At 58.8% G+C, this 16,178-nt stretch overlaps 1 protein-coding gene across 2 annotated transcripts in view; it reads right to left on the minus strand.

The window, feature by feature from the left end:
- TTC28 (tetratricopeptide repeat domain 28) overlaps nt 1–16,178 on the minus strand; it is a 397,370-nt gene that overhangs the window by 22,060 nt on the left and 359,132 nt on the right. For both annotated transcript variants that reach the window (XM_014542487.1, XM_014542488.1), the window contains 2 exons: nt 12,267–12,407; nt 3,146–3,290 (listed from right to left, as the gene is read on the minus strand). In XM_014542487.1, coding sequence (XP_014397973.1) covers nt 3,146–3,290; nt 12,267–12,407 — 286 coding nt within the window. The remainder of the gene's footprint in view (nt 1–3,145; nt 3,291–12,266; nt 12,408–16,178) is intronic.

Genomic DNA, 16,178 nt, shown 5'->3' on the forward strand with positions numbered 1-16,178 from the left:
CGGGTGGGACGGGAAGGGGAGGGGCAGCAGTGCGCACAGGTCAGGCAAAGGCCTGGTCTTTGCAGAGGGGAGAGTTGCTCCTTTTCACGGGGTGGGCAGTGAGCACCCGGAAGTGGCTCTGGGTGGCTGTTGTTGGTTTAGGGCCTCGGCCTCTGAGATACACTGGGTTCCCACAGCCAGTTCTCCTGGCAGGTGAGCAGGTGCTGAGCTTTCTCAACAGAGGCCCCTGAGGGGAAGGGGGCGGGCCCTCCTGCCAGTGGCCTAGGTCAGTGGTGTGTGTGTGAGGGCATCCAGGGGAGCCCAGACATGGTCCCTCTGTGACCTCGCAGTCTTCATGTGGCAATAACCTTCCCAGTGCTCTGTCTGCGTGGAAACCTGTGCACTCAGCAGGCCTCTTCCCACGGGCGCCTGGACGCCCCTGCTCACACAGGACTTCCTAAGGTAGAGGAACCTTTTCTGTGATGCTTTGAAGAATCAGTCAGAGAGCCTGGCGGCGGGGCTGCCAGTCTCAAGGGCCTCATCTTCCCTTCCACACTGTGGAGTAGGTCTGGCTGTTTCCATGGACAGACATTCCCTGACTCTCCGAACCCTCAGGCTATTTAGAAAACAGGCACCTGAACGGTCAGTCTCAGCTCCCGGGGCAGCTGCTGAAGGGCAAGCTGGTCATTTCGCTACTTGACCTTGCCAGTCCTTTCCCCCAGAGCGGTCATTGCAGTCATGACCCAGCCACAGCCACGCTCTCCTCATGGCTGAGCCCTGGGCAGGGCCAGGCCCCTGCCTCGCATCTTAGCTGAGAGGTCTGGGTGAATTCCCAAGCTCCCCTGTTTAGGAAGGCGTTTACCAACCGCACAAACAGCAAGTTTTTTTGTTTGTTTTCAAACAACCAGTTTTAATCAAGTTCCTGGGGTCCTGACACAGGTAACTCCACTCAACAAGCAGCCCCTCTCGTCAAGAGCAGCTACCAAAGTCCTGCACACGGGCTACCTGTCCTAGAGCCTTGGTTTTTAAGGCCGTACCTACAGGAAACAGGGAACTGAAATAAATGGAAATAATGATAAGGACGGCAAAGACTAGAAGTCCTAACTCCCCAAATGGACCTTTAAGGGGTGGTCTGACCAAACCCTGAGGGATTTCCTGTTCTAAGTCTGGTTCCTTGACTAACGCAGCTTCTGGCTTTTGGATGAAGCGCCATCTGCAAACTGAGGGGTGACTTGGGACCGGAGTGAACGAGCAGCTTCTCCTAGTGGAGCCCCTCACATCTGACGTGACCCCCAGACACTGCTGTCAGCATGTGGGCCGAGGGTTCCCACTTTGAGGACAAGAGCAGTCTGGGGGCCCACCTTCCACAGAAGCAGGGAAGTCCAGGCTCAGGGGCCTGGGTTACCATCCTTCCCTCTAAGTTGATTAAAACAAATGCCACGGACATGACCAGGGTCCCAGTCCCTTTCACACTAAACACCTGCAACTCTTCTTTGGTGCCTTTTCTCCCTTGGGTATCAGACAGGATTTGACTTGATGACAGGCAACAGCTCACGTGCCATCACATGGAACTGGGCCATCCTCAGAGAGACGGCATGCTCACCCCTCCCGACAGCGAGGCGCAGTGTGGTCCCAGGAAAGAGCCCCTGGCATTTCCCTTAAGGCAGATCAAGTCAAACACGGGTGCAGCCCAGGGTGCAATATTGTGTCCCACGTTCCTACTGGCTGACCTAGTCCCTCAGCAACGGGACCACGGCTAAACAAAGGCAGTTGTTCAAATAATTACAAGCCCCACGTGAAGAGGCTAATCGTTTTAGTCTGGAAGTGTCAGTGATTCATAATCGTGGGCTTGCCGTGAAAATGTGGAGGAGGAGCTGGCTCTGTCTGGCAGCGGCCAGTGCCAGCAGGAGTGGCTGACGGTGTCGCATCGCCCTCTAGTGGCCTCAGAGCAGCGGGTGTGCCTGCTGTGGGAGCCTGCTGATCCAGGCCTCCCTGAGGCCTCTGACTCTGGCCCGCCCGCCTGCCCGCCCCACCTGACCAGCCTGAACCTCAGACACGGGACCGACCGTGTAAATAAATAAACAACTGGGTGCAAGTGGGGATGGAGAGGACTCCTGATCAGAGCCCAACCTTCCAGCTGTTTTTAGTGAAACAGTGAGTGGAGCACTTGAGGAGCCACTGCAAAGCCCTTGCTCTGGTCACTGACTGCAACGGCCTCTGAAAGGTGCCACTTGGTATCATTGGAAGCAGACAAACTCCTTCCGTGTCAAACACTGTCATCACGAGAAACAGCTGTAAATGTCAGAAACTAAAGGCACGCTCTCCAACTCGATGCCTCACTTCAAGGTTATTCCACAACCTCCTCACGTCGCTCCCTTTCCTAGCGCCTCTCAGGAGCACGTTGTCTAGGCAGGAGCTGCCACTAGTCTTGCTGGCATAGGTTGTTCTTTACGTCACTGGTTGAGCTCGACCTATGAACCCGGAGATCATGGTTTGATTCCCGGTCAGGGCACACGCCCCGGCTGTGGGCTCGATCCCCAGGGCGGGTGTACAGAAGGCAGTCAGTCAGTGACGCTCTCTCATCATTGATGTTTCTCTTTCTCCCTCTTCCTTCCTCTCTGAAATAAAGAAAAATGATGTGCAAAGACCAGGGCCACAGAAATCTGGCCACAGCCGCTCCCAACCCTCTGGAGAAATGCAAGGCCGGGGTAACCTGGACGCTGGACTCTGATGGAGTCAGTGACTCCTGATGTTGGCAGAGGTCGAGGGATCTGTTCTCACCAGAACACACAGACCTGGCTTGAGTTGCTCAGGCAAGACCCTCACATGAGAGGTGGGGCCATGAGGACGCACCCAGCAGGGTACGGAGAGCCACGGCCTGACCCCCTTGGCGGCAGCTCCGGTGGTTCCTGCGGGCAACTGCTGGGGTGTCCCGGCGCCTCCAGTGTCTGCGGAAGCTGGGGAGGCAGCACATTCATTCTGTACCTGAGAGACGGGCTGAATTGACCAGGCTGGTTAGGAGCAGAGCTAGGGTCTGAGCCTGGATCTGCCGCACAGAAGCAGCCGACTTTCGAAGGCTGGCGTCCTGGGAAACCTCCACGTGGGCACTGGGCAGGGAATGATGCGCCCTGATGCCGAGAAGCCTGGCAGCCCCGGGGGCACTTACCCCTTCCATGGGCGCAATGAGCAGGTCGTACAGGGCGCGGAGCGGGGGCCTGGCGAAGGAGCTCTGCCTCCGGGGAAGAGATGAGGTCCCGTCCTTGGTGGGCGACATTGTGTTGCTGGCCAAGCTCGTCATGCTCTGGCAGCTCCTGGAGAGAGGGGCCAGGGGTCAGGCAGGGCCTTGCCACTCCCCCCGCGGTGCTCCAGCTCCTGGGAAGGCAAGTGGACGCTGCCCACAGCCAGAGCTACCACCCCGCCGGCTCCCTTCCGGCAGGGCCCCTTCTCCTCCCGTTCAGGTAACTGTCACAGAACAGTGAGCACCGACAGAAACAGGAGGGTAAGCCAGCGGCTCTCAGCAACTCATTTCTGTGGCGTTTTCCTGCATGATCGAATGTCCCAAAGTGCTGGGCAACTCATTTCTGTGGCGTTTTCCTGCATGATCGAATGTCCCAAAGTCCTTGCGTGGCGGGACTCTGTGCAGGCCAATGTGAGGGCCACGAGAATCAGCAGCAGCCACCACACTGAGGGAGGACAGTGTCCGAGGGCCACCCAACCTGCGGGCAGGAGGCTCAGACAGGACCAGGAGCGAGTGGGCCTCAACCTCGGCCCCTGGGCAGCCCCGTGAGCCCAGCAGGCACTGGCCCGAGGCCCCGCCCCCAGCAGGGAGGCCTCGGGAATATCCCGGAGCAGCTCGGGCACTGGCTGCAGGGCTTTGTTTTGCTTTGTTTTTCATGTCCCGGTGCTGGCGGGGATACGGTCGTGTTTTCAATCCCAGGGGCCCCAGGTCTCACGCCCTACACAGGAAGAGCACATTCGTTCATTCTCTTAGAAACTGCTTCCTGAGCACCAGCTACCTGCCAGGCCCTGCAGAGGCCAAACCCCAAGGGGAGCAGAGGAGGCAGCAGGAGGGAAAACAAACCCTTTTCCAGTGCAAGGCCCGGCTGCCCCACAGCCTGGCTGGCGTGGCCTCAGGACAGTCCCTGGTGAGGTTCTGCAGCCTGTGGTCTCTTAACCTTGACCAAGGCACCGGCACAGTGTGGGGGTTTCTGGTGACCCCTCGGGGACCCCTGAGGATAGACACCAGCTCTCACAGGCACTGCTGAGCTTTGGTAAGTCCCTGGGCTGACAACCCCGTGTTGTCACCTGAGAGAAAACCAGAAAGCGTTTCCCTCTGGGGCTGGACTGGGAGTCACGGTGTCACAGGAAAAGGTTTGAGTCTGTTTTCTACTTTTGGCTTCCACCCTGTCTCCCCCACCTGCTCCATGTTCTCACAGTGTCCCCCGGACCTCGATTCTAGGGTTATGAACAGCCAGGCTGGGACCCCGCCCTCAGCCCCCCTGCTCGCTGCCAGGGAAGAAAGAGCCAAGGACTTGGGGGGCGAGAGCTGCTCCCTCACTGAGGAAACAGGTAATTACAAGCGACCGAGGCCTGTCTGCCATCAGAGCCAGTGAAGCTCAGATAGCCCCGGAGTGGCACTGCGAGGCTGGCTGGGGGCCACAGCGGACGGCAGAGAGCACCTCCCCTGGAGGAGGAGCGGCAGGCGGCTCCCAGAGGGAGGCTGGGGACACGCACTGTCTGTGCGCTCGCACATTCTCGGCGGACGGATCTCAGCCTAGAGCCCGCGCTGCCATCGGGACAGCACAACGGGGCAGTAGCAGGGCCGCCTGGTGCCCTCCCTTGTGCACCTTTCATTTCATGCCCTAGACGTGTGTCTGCCTGGACTCACGGACCCGAGTCTGGTTAATAAGCCACAGACATCCGTGTCCCTGGACAATGGCTGTGGCCGTAGGTCCTCATGGTGACAGATGGGGTTGCTCCATGAACCCCAAGGCTATGAACTAAAAAGGTGGAGAAAGAGACCACAGCCCTACAGCACCCCCCCCACACACACCGCCTCCAGCTCTGAGCTGCTCTCTGGGTACAGGAGTCCAAGCTGTGCAGGGAAGACAGGGCACTCCCTCCAGCTGACCCACAGCACACGACTTACTCCAAAATATCGGAACCACATGCCCGACCCACCGGGCCCCTCCCTGGGGCAAGTCATTTACCCTCTGGGCCGCACTTGCTACTTCTGCCGAAAAGAGAAATGCAGCCACAGGCAGAGTCAGGACTGGAGAGAGAGACTGCAAAGCGTCCAGACCCAAAAGGAGGTGGGAGTCTTAGCTGATGGGGGAGCGAGGGGGACAGGCCTGGCGGGAGGGCAGAGAAGGGCTGGAGGCCGTGGTGTCTTTTTACTGAAGCACCAGAAGCATCTGAAAGGGCCCAACACCACGAACCCATCCACATGCAGTGCCCGTTCAGTGGTAGGCACAGCCCTAGAGATGTCCTCCTCAACGTAAACAAAACCCCCAAAATGCTCAGCTGCTGGTTAAAAACAACAAATAAGCACAAACAGCCAGCCAATCTGAAACAATAATTTAGGTCAAAGACTTTTTCGTCAGGACTTTCCCCTGAGCTGGAGGCATCTGTTCTGAGCAGCCCCAGCCTCGGGCAGCGGCTCCCTGCCCGCCTCCCGGCTGCAGTCCCCACCTTCGCTGCCCTCTGTCGGCAGGAACTGCCTTCATTTCTCTGCAGGGCAGCCCCACGCTTCCTCTGCCTCCACAGCAGCAGCAGGTGGGTGCACACTGGAGAGCTGTCCCAGGACCACAGACTCGGGGGATGAGAGCTGTGGGGGCAGGAAACCAAGGCCAAGAGCGACGGAGGGGGCCCGGGGCCCCGGAGCCCTCCTGAGGTTCAGGCGTGGAGAGGGTCTCGGGCCGGGACCGGGAGCAGGACTTCCCTGCACTGGCCATGGTGGCCGGCGGGCCGTGTCCTCCCCTCTGAGCATTAGGTGCCACAGCCACTGCGCAGACTGCAGCCCAAGAACCTCTTCCACGTGCCGTTCCTGCCTGAGTGACCTGTGGTGCGGAGCCCGTCTGCCTAGAGATCCGCCCGGAGACATTCAATCACTCACAGCAGCCACACTGTCAGCTCAGCCCTGAGCCTGCGAACGTGACAGACAACACAGACTCGCTGGCCATGTGGCTCCAGCATGATGCCGAGGGTCAGGGTCCAGCATGGGTCCCTGTTCTACCCCTTTTTCCTGCTTATAAGAAAGAGATTGAACTAAAGTCCTTGTAGATCTCTTCTAGTTTTAAAAAACAAAAAATTTACTCAACTTAGGAAGCTATCAAACATGGTGGCTCTTTTAACCCCTCTGCTGACCGACAGGGCACTGCCACAGCTCTCAGCCCGAAGCCCTGCAGCCTCCTGTGCCCACCCGAGAGCTGGCACCGCTGATGCGCCCCGTGGTCAGATCTCGGTCCCAGCTGAATGGCAATGGGTCCTCCGAGCTCTAAGCCTCTGGCTGGCAGAGGTGTGGACAGGTGTGTGGACGACCTGCTCCCTCCCTGCTGGCCTTGCAAGCACACCTGTCCCCTTCCCAGCACGGTCCCATGGCCTGGTGCACCCATGGGGCCGGGTCGGGGCCTGTGCGGGGACCTGCTGTTGTACTGCTTTGAATTCTGCAGGGCCTTCCAGCCTGGCGGGCTGCTCTCCGCCTCCGCTCCTGGCTCAGAGGAGAGAAGGGCGCCTCTACTTCTCACACTGGGCACCTGGGTGGTTAGAAACGCTCCCACCTGGCGGAGTGTGAGGTGCAGGAGGGGCTGTGCTTCCATTTAGGCACCAGCTCAGCCTGTCACACCCACGTCCCCTGCTCAGGGCCTACGAAGCAGGGCTGCTCCTTCTTTCTGTTTAAGGAACTGAGGTGCAGAGAGGGCAAGAGACGTGGACAAGGCGACAGGTCAGGCCTCCCCCCTGGCAGGGGAGTGATTTTCACTGAGCCTTGTCAACCTTCAGGACACACTGAGCAAACTGTAGGCCCGAACTAGCCTCCGACCCCTGGTCTCCTGGCTGCTGGGTCTAAGGGTGGAGCTGACGGAGGCGCCTCTGCCTGGTGCTGCGGTCGGTCATGAAGGAGGCCGGCTCAGATTCACAGCTGCACCACCGCACGGCTCCAGTAGGTGGCACTGGCTCGCTTTCCTCCAGGCCTGTCCATTTACTGCCAGGGACCCTGTCCCGCTAATTGACAGCCTAGCTCTCGGCGTTTTCTCACACCACATTGTCTTCATTAACTCATTCTTCAGATGATGTTTATTAATCTACTTCTGGAGAAACATTCATTTTCTCCACTGCATGGCCATCTGTGTGGTGATAGGAAAGGAGAGGGGGCGAGCTCGTGTCCAGGGAGAGGGGCGGGCAGGGAGGGGGAGGGCCGGTCCCTGCGCGTGCAAATGCCGCGCTCTGAGATGATATGTGAAGCGCTACCAGCAGGGCGTCAGGGTGCAGTTGATGTCTCTGGGATGATGACAAACACCAGGCGGCCGGGCAGCACTCACTGCTCATGAATCTCCTCTCAGGGATGAAGAGCTCCATTGCCCAGGCAGGGGATTTATAGCTGGGCTGGGCCCGCAGGGACCCTGTGCTGGCCTCACTCGTGTGCGCACACGCTAGTGCCGCTCGCATGCAACCATGTTGGGGACTGGAGTGCCTGCCGGTGTGACAGCGTGGAAGGGACGCCATGGGCGCCTGCGGGACGCGGGCGGAAGTCTCCCTAGGAGCTGCAGTGTGGGCACACGTCAGCTGCTCCGGCCTCCAGGCAGGGCTCCTGGGGGGGAGGCCCAGGACGCCTGCAGGGAGACACGGTCACAGGGAGCTCAGGTGCTCGTCCTCCCGGAGCTCAGACCTGAGGCCCCAGCCAGGCCTGAGGCTGCTGTGACCTTAACGCTTGAACGCAGGCGGGAGAGCCGAGGCCACAGAGTATCTTCTCCTGGGCCACCTCTTTCCTGTGTCCTGTCCTCCTGACCTCACTTCCCCACCAGGCACACGGTCCCGTGTGGACGCAGGGCTGCGGTATCAGCCGGCAGGACACTCACCTCGGCCATCTGGCCACGCCATCTTTCCGACTACGTAAGGGGGGACAGAGGGAACTTCTCGACACGGGGGTCTCCTGGGGTGGCCAGGTCTAGGCTGTGACGTGTGTGCATCACTGGAGTCCTTACCACAAGGTGCCCCTGCCCCTCCGCTGTGACAGGTGAGAAAACAGGACTTGGGGGAAGCATCTCACCTAAGGCCACGAGGTCAGGCAGGGCCCTGCTCCTCGAAGCCGTCAGGCAGCAGGAAGCCCACAGCCTGGGGCCCTGTTCTCTGGGGAGCCCGGAGCCTAGAGCTGCTGTGACCTCTGCCCCCTGTCCCACAGGGTGACAGACACTGCACAGAGCACCCGTTTCCAGGCTGGGCAGGGGCAGGAAGGAGGAAGGAGGTGGTGGTGAGCTCACTGTAGGTGTGGCTGCCTTGACTCAGCACCATTCCCTCCTCACTTCTCAGGATGCCTTTATCACACACGTTCACTTTCAAGTGGCCAGGGGTCCCTGAGGAGGACAGTGACTGGACCCACCCATGTGGCTGCTGTTGGCAGGGAAGGCCCCTGCCCAGAATCGCCACCATGAGGGCTGGCCCGGGTCAGGGTTGGAGGGGACACTCCGCCCTCTTGTTGGGCTAACAGGAGAGCAGACAGAACCTTGGCCTGGAGCCTCAGGGCCACCAACAGAGAGCAGAGGACGGGCCTGGCAGGACACCAGCCAGAACTGAGTACAGAACCTCAAGACTCAAGCCAGGGCTGTGGCTGTAACTGATATCCAATCGGATCATCAGTTTGCATTTGTTCAAAGGCTTTCTGGTATCTGGCGGCCAGAGAGAGGTTGTAAGGGGAGGAAGCATCAAGCTATTCAATCAGGTTTGGGGGTAAAGATTTGATTCAAAAAGTGGTTGAATCACCGACTTTGGTGCCATCAAAACCTCAGACCCAAGCGGGGAGAGAAAGAAACTCCTTACTACACAGCAGGGTCTGTCTATTCATCACATTTACTGCATCCTCGTCACAACTCACCCCCAGGCATCTTTACCCCCATTTTCCAGATGAAGAAATTAAAGGATCAAGGTTACCCACTAACTAATAAAAGGTAGAGCCAGGTTTCAAATCCAGATCTGCCTGGAGCTCACGGTTTCTCCCCTCCACTCTGTGCCTCACCCAGAAAAATGCCCCGACCTCGGACTACAGGATACAGACACCATGGGTCCAGGCCTCCTGGCCTACAGTGGACTTTGGTGGCATCGCATAGCTGCTCCAGTGTGGCCCTGGCGGCAGGCACCACACACACACTGGCCTCTCACCCTCAGCATTACTTTCAAAGTGTGTGCAGGGATGAGAGAGACAGGCCTTTCTGAGGCTGCTGCTCTGCCGTGGGGTGCAGCCATGGCCCACGGTCAGTGCTAAACAAGAGAAGAAGCCTCGTTTTTCCTCACTAATGGTACCTGCCCAGGGCTCAACATGCACGTGTGTTTTCTGCCCAAGTGCACAGACAAGAAAAATAGTGGCTGCAGAGACTCAAAAGCAAAGGCAGAACAAAGACCAAGGCTATAGTGGCGAGAGGGAAATCTAAAGCCAAGGCTCACTTGACTCGCATCAGCTCGGCAGCCTCAGCGCCAACCAGTCCAGCAAACCGCCTAGAACAAAAGGGCCAAGGAACCCATGAATCACGGAGCGGGGGAGCCCGCAGAGGGAGCTGGGCTGCTCCTGCATGCAGGGCCCTGTGCACATGGCTGCTTCCGCCTCACCTCTGCGGGCTCAGGGACGAGGCTTTGTCGGCCACAGTCAATACCAGGCGCCTGCAGAAAAGCCACTGCCTAGCCGTCCTGGTCGGTGGCAAAGCAGCACCTCGGAGCAGAGATCCCTGGACATGGAAGGGACAGGGAGGGGCCCCAGAGGGGCAGGGGAGACACAGGGCAAGCCTCAAGGTGGCAGGCGCAGGCAGACAGCAGCTGGGAGGCACGACCTGAGCCCAGCACTGGCCCCTGCTCCTGGGCGGTCTCCACCCTCTCTGGCCTGTAACCCTCAGCTGTGAGAAGCCAGCCCGGCCCGAAGTTCGCCAGGACCCGCACCGTTCTGACTGCCAAGGATGGTTCTGCCTCTGTGGTTCCCCCAGTAGCTCTGCTCCCCTTGAATGGAGGCCAGAGGGGCCCCTCCCCTTCCTGGGCTTGTCAGGAAGTGTCGGGAGCACACAGTGTGGCAACCTGTCCTGGGCCTTACCGCTCGCTCTGTTGAAGCTGAAAGCATGCAGGCCACGTCCCTTCATCCAACCTGCCCTCAGAAGGTCAAGACTGGAAGGGCCTGCAGATGCCACTTCCGAACCTTTCTCTGTCCTGAGGGCAGGCCTGCGGCCTGAGCCATGTGAGGCTCTGCGGGGGGAGCTGGGGGCCAAGCAGTCGGACAGGGAGGCCTGGCTGCTCCCCACCCAGCCTCGGGGTGGCCCAGTCCTCAGCCTGGCTGCGGGCACAGCTGACATTGTTTAAATGAACCAATAAATTAATGCACAGTGTTGTGCTCAGAAGGACAGATGTTTTCCCGAAAGGAACAACTACATGATGCAAAATTCACACCCCGTCCCACCCAGGGTGAAGCGGGTCCCAGGTGCACCTGGTGTGACCCTCCTGACAGCCAGCGCCCCTGTGACCAGGTCGGCCAGGGACACGAGGGCCTGCCTGTGGGACCCACATAAAGGACATGAGGTGGGACAGGACAGGAAGGGCAGGTGAGCCACAGCCCACGGTGGCCAGCACCTGCTGCACAAGTGCATACAGATTTCACCCTCCCCGTCTATCCACCCACATTACCCTAAAAATTCAACGTTAGCAATGTCCTTCCCACTGTGCCAACAGCAGGAAGCCACAGGTGTGCGGCGCCACCTATGCCTTAGGCAGCCGGTCAGTGTGTTATTTGGATATTAACTCCTTTACTTTCCACGTTAAAGGAACACTGCAAAGCAGGAAACGTGTCCCCATTTCAGCGACGAGGAAACTGAGGCTACCAGGTGAAATCGCCTGCCCCCTGTCCCACAGCCGGCACACGGCGAGGCCCGACCCTGAGCCCCGAGCTCTCCCCGCTCTAGTTTACAACCACGGACCGTCACCCGGCAGAGCGAGAACCACCTGCCTCCCAGGCTGAGAAGCTGGCCTAGGATGGTGTGAGCCCAGACCCAGTCCCAGGCCTCCCCCTGACCGTCTCCCTCCCCAGAACTGAAGGCTGTGGGGACACCTGCTAGCAGGGGAGGGAGGGAGGGAGGGAGGGAGAAGGAATGGGGTGAACCAGCTCACAGTTTTGGTCTCCTCTCAGCCAAGCTGCCAGTTCCTACATCCCTGGCCCTTGGCTCCTGTCCCACTCAGCTCACCCCAGGACAGGAAACACGCTGTCACCTGACAGCACATACCGAGAGGAAACCAGGCCTGGGGTAGGGACAGGCGGGCACACACTGCCCCGCACAGCAGGCGCCCGGCAGAGGCTGCCTCCCAGAGCACAGCACCTCCCTCCTGAGTCCCAGCTCACCCTGCTGCCCTTTGAGTCAGGCCCTTGGGATGTGGCAGAGACCCGAGAGCCCCAGGTGACCTTCTGGAAAGGTCTACCTCAATGTGACTCCCAGGTTGTTGCCAGGCAACCAAATGCAGTGGAACAGGTGCCTCTCAACCCCAACTGCCTGCCCGTTTTTCTGGACGCAGCTCAGCCATCACCCCTGATGGAAAGATGCAGGGTATGCTGGTGGCAATTACAACATCAACTCTTCTCAAAACCACTAAAACCTATTTGATCAAGTGATGGGGATGGGGCCTCGGGGCAGACAGGTGGGCCTGGGTCTGGACCAGCGCCCCCTCCAGCAGTGCCGGCTTCCCCACTCTCCTTGGCCCCGTCAACCTCAGGCCAGGGGGTCAACACAGGTGCCAGCCCAGGAGTTACAGGCACCAGCTGGCAGGGAAGTGTGCGATGCTACTCCGCTTCCACCTGGTATTCAGGAGGTCAGCGCAAGGCTCTGTGAAGACGCAGCCAACCGCCTCCCACACAGCCACACGCAGGCTGTCACTCCGAGCCTGCACTGTCTTCTCACTTGACCCCGAGGGGCCGCTGTGACACTGAGGCCCAGAGGAGCACGGGCTGTGGGAGGTCACGCTCGCTTCTGCAAACGCAGGACACGACCAGAAGCCGGCGGGCGGCTGGAAGGAGCATCGCTGAAGGCACCTGGCCCCGCGCCCACTCTTACCTGTTAAAGAGGTTGTTGCGGCGAACCATCCGGAGGAAGCCAGTGGGGTCCGTCACCGAGTTGAGCTTATTGTTCATCTCTTCAAACTGCTGGTCCATGAGGTCTCCGGCTTCGCTCTCGGTCTCGCTGCTGGCACAGGCCCTGCGGGGAAAGTGCAGAGAAAGCCCATCAGAGAGAGGAAGCCCTGAGCGCGGAAGTCAACCGCGCGGTCCTGTGGCACTGCCCCGCCCAACAGGTCCCTGGTGCCGAGTGTCCTGAGGCCGGGTCACCTGCGCCCCCTCCTGGCATCCCCACAGCTTCTTCCCTCTTTCGTCCATGCTTCTCAGGATGCACTCGGGGTGCTTCTGGAGGTCACCCCCACTGGGCTGGGAACTCCCTGCAGGAAGGAGCTGCGCCGGAGCCAGCACTGCACTCCCTGCGTCTGGTGTGTGCCTGACACATAGTAGGTGCTTGGCAATTGCCTGCGAAGGAACAGCGCCATCTGCCTTGTCTGTGTGGGCTGGCGGGGGACCCTTCCGAGGTAGAGCTCAGGTGAGTGTGCGTGTGGCAATCCTCCCAGCACGCGCTCCATCCCAGAAATAACAACTGAGCACCTGCCCTGTGCTGGCACCACGCTAGGCCTGGGGAGACACAGGCCAAAAAGGCACTTCCCAGCTGAGGAGCCAGACGTGCACCCCCGTGGCTGCCATGGCAGGGGGAGCAGCACCATTTGAAATGTGGGCCTGAGAAACGCTGCCGATCGGAGCCCATTTCCAAGCTCAGCATGGGGATGCTGCCATATTGGAATTAATAAATTCATATTTCCCCCATGACAGAATGTAACAGAACATCTCACAATGGCTTTTAAATAAACACAGATACCCAGGAGCGCCCTGGCTCATCGTTATTAGTAAACTGACGAAAGGCTTCTGAAACGTAAGCGCTGTGCACTGTGGCCCGTGAGGCCAGTCAGCCGCCACGGGAGCACGTGTCCCAGGGGCGCTGGGTCCTCACCGCGCAGCATGCCTGGGGGCTCAGCAGAGGCAGATGCCCCCACCTTCCCCGGTGTGACGGTTCCACTCAGATGCTGCGGAAACGATGACAACATCGAGTCCACAGATAACATGACAGCTCTGTTTAAAGTGTCCTGCTGTCTAGGGGCCAGCGTGGGAGGGTGGAGAGCACCTGGGGCGGAAGATGACTCAGCGATGTGCGGCTCTCACGTGCTGGAGCAGGGGGGTCTGGACAGGAACGGACTTCCTGCTGCCCAGCGGGGAGAGGTTCTTGCCTCGAGATTTAGGTTGACGGTGAACATGACCTGCTTCAAACAGCCAGGCTGCTGAGCCTGTGACATCAGGGTTACACGACGGAGAAGGGTGACGAGGCCTTACTGAGCCATTACGGGGTCAAATGCGATCTGGCGTGACGCTGCCCCGTAAGCCTGAATGCTCCATGTGAACGTCAACCCTGGAGATGGCACATTCTGTTGTCACCCTGACTGGGCTCAGGGTGTGCGGACATGTGGTCAAGCGTTATCTGGGTGTGTCTGTCAGGGTGTTTCTGGATGAGTTAGCCTTGGGAGCAGCGGACTGAGGAAAGCAAACTCCCCCCCACCCCCATGTGGGTGGCCGCATCCAATCCACTGAGGGCCTGAGCGGAACAAAAAGGTGGAGTAGGAGAGACACCCCTCTCTGCCTAACGGTCTACGAGCCGGGACACTGAGCACCTCCCACCTGCAGACTTGGACTCAGACTGGAGCTGACATCATCGGCTCCCCTGGGCCTCTGGCTTGCCAACTGCAGGCCTTGGGACTTCTCAGCCGCCATAAGCCTGTGAGCCAATTCCTAATAAATCTGTGTGTGTGTGTGTGTCCTACTGGCTGTTTCTCTGGAGGACCCACACTAACATGCCTGGTGATGAGGCACCAGAGTCCCGACTCAGCCATGTTCCTTGCAGACTCAGCCACAGGAAAGGGTCCCAAGCGCTCAGGCCTAGAAAGTGCGAGAATGGAGCGTGTTGAGGGACAGCACAGAGGTGTGATGTGGGGCAAGCCTTTACCCCAGAACCTGCTGTCTGTGGTAAAGGCCATTGGCCTGCTCTTCTTCCTGACCCACACGTCCTGGAAACAAGCCTTCAAACCCAGCCCAGCCTGGCATGCCAGGCGTGCAGCAGGCATGCCTTGAGGACCTTCTGAATGGATGATGTATGCCAGAGTGCATTTTATGATGTGCAAAGTATTTGCACACAGATTTAATTTTATCTGTATGACAACCCTGTGAGGTGGCTCTATCATCTCCACCTTATTTCTGAGGAGACTGAGGTTTGGAGAAACCATGGAACTTGGCAAGGATCACCAGGAGGGAGAGCCAGGGCTGAACCCAGCTCAGGTCTTGGCCCTGACTCCCCCGCCCCTCCTTCCTCCCCGCTTCTTGCTCCCCCGCCCCCGCACACACACACACTTTAAGGCTCTAAGCTTCTCACCTGTTTCAGGTCTCTCTGCTTGGGTTTGACTAGGGCAGGGAGGAGGGTGAATATAGGAAGAGAAACCAAGAAGCGTGTGAGCACCTGAACACATCGCATGCTTCCATCCTGCCACCGCCCCAGGGCGTCCACCGAACAGCTGAGCGGCTGGAGGCCTGAAATGCTCCCTTGGGAGCCGAGGGCCCTCCATGGAAACCCTGGTAAATATCACTCAACAAGCCCTCTGTCCGGGGACGCATTTATCACCTGAATGCAACTGCCTGCTTGGTGTGGAGAAATCTGCTTTTCCTTCCGCGCTTCGCAAAGGGGAGAGGAATGGGCTGGACCGGCGCAGGCCTCCATTGGCTTGCAGTTCCACTCCCGAACTCAGCCGGCCTGCGCCTCTGAACCTCATGCTTACGGGGGCTGTTTCCTATTTCCTGACCCTTCAAAGTATTAACACTGAAGGGCAAACAAACAGGCGATGGCACAGATAAGAGCGTCTCCCTTTTACAGAAGACACCTCATCAATACAAGCATCCAGCAGGGGTCCGAGAGGGCCCGCCCGGTGGTCCCCGATTCACACCATTTCTCTCAGAGACTTTCTACAGACGGTGTCACCTAGTCCCATCACCTCGGGCCTGACTCCATTCACTCCCACGCAGCAGAGCTTACTGAGTGGCACTGCCGTGAAAGCACCGAGGCTGAGAGTCAATTAGTTACACCTGCCCTCAGGGAGGAGCACAGGGAGGGACCAGCCTCCAACCAAGGTCGAGATCGATCGGGAGGCATAAAGCTTTCCTGGAGTCAGCTGCATCCATCCAAGAGGAGCAGGAGCGGTGAAGGCTATAACTCTGACAGGTAGGACTGGTAGGTGGTGGCGGTGGCAGATAGAATGCTATGAGCAAAGGTGTGGAGATAAGACAGTGTGGGGACTATTGGAGGCCAAGAGAATAGCCTAGTGGAGCTGGAGCAGAGGGTAAGAGTGGGAGAGAGAGTGAGATAATGGTAGAGGGACGGCCTTGAACTTGGAAGGTGTTGAGAGCTGTCAGCCCAGGCTCAGGGCTGCTCTTTGGGAGTCAGTCAACTGAACCCAAGTGGAGAATGCCACTTACACAGGGACGGGAGAAGGCTTAGGCTATTACCAGCATCCGCCCAGAAGCAGCCCTGAAGTCCCAGGGTCAAGCTCAATGAAGCCTAATTGGCCCCTCACACCTGCTAGAACCCCCTTTCTGGGGAGTCATTGTTGTGTTAATACATTAATGAGCTTGGGTTGCACTCAACATGCCAGGTGAGGCAAGTTTCCCATAAGCCCCTGGCTCCCTCTTCTGCCCCAAGCTCCCATCTCCTAGCCCGGCTCTAACCCCACCTTCCTGATTCCTCACCATGTTTTGGTCTCTCTTGTCACCAACAATGGTTCTGGCTTGTCCTGTGGTGGGGCCAGCTATCCCATTAGTCCAGATGTGTGACTTG

Source organism: Myotis brandtii, unplaced genomic scaffold (genome assembly GCF_000412655.1).
Source record: "Myotis brandtii unplaced genomic scaffold, ASM41265v1 scaffold303, whole genome shotgun sequence".
NCBI classification, from domain to species: domain Eukaryota; kingdom Metazoa; phylum Chordata; class Mammalia; order Chiroptera; family Vespertilionidae; genus Myotis; species Myotis brandtii.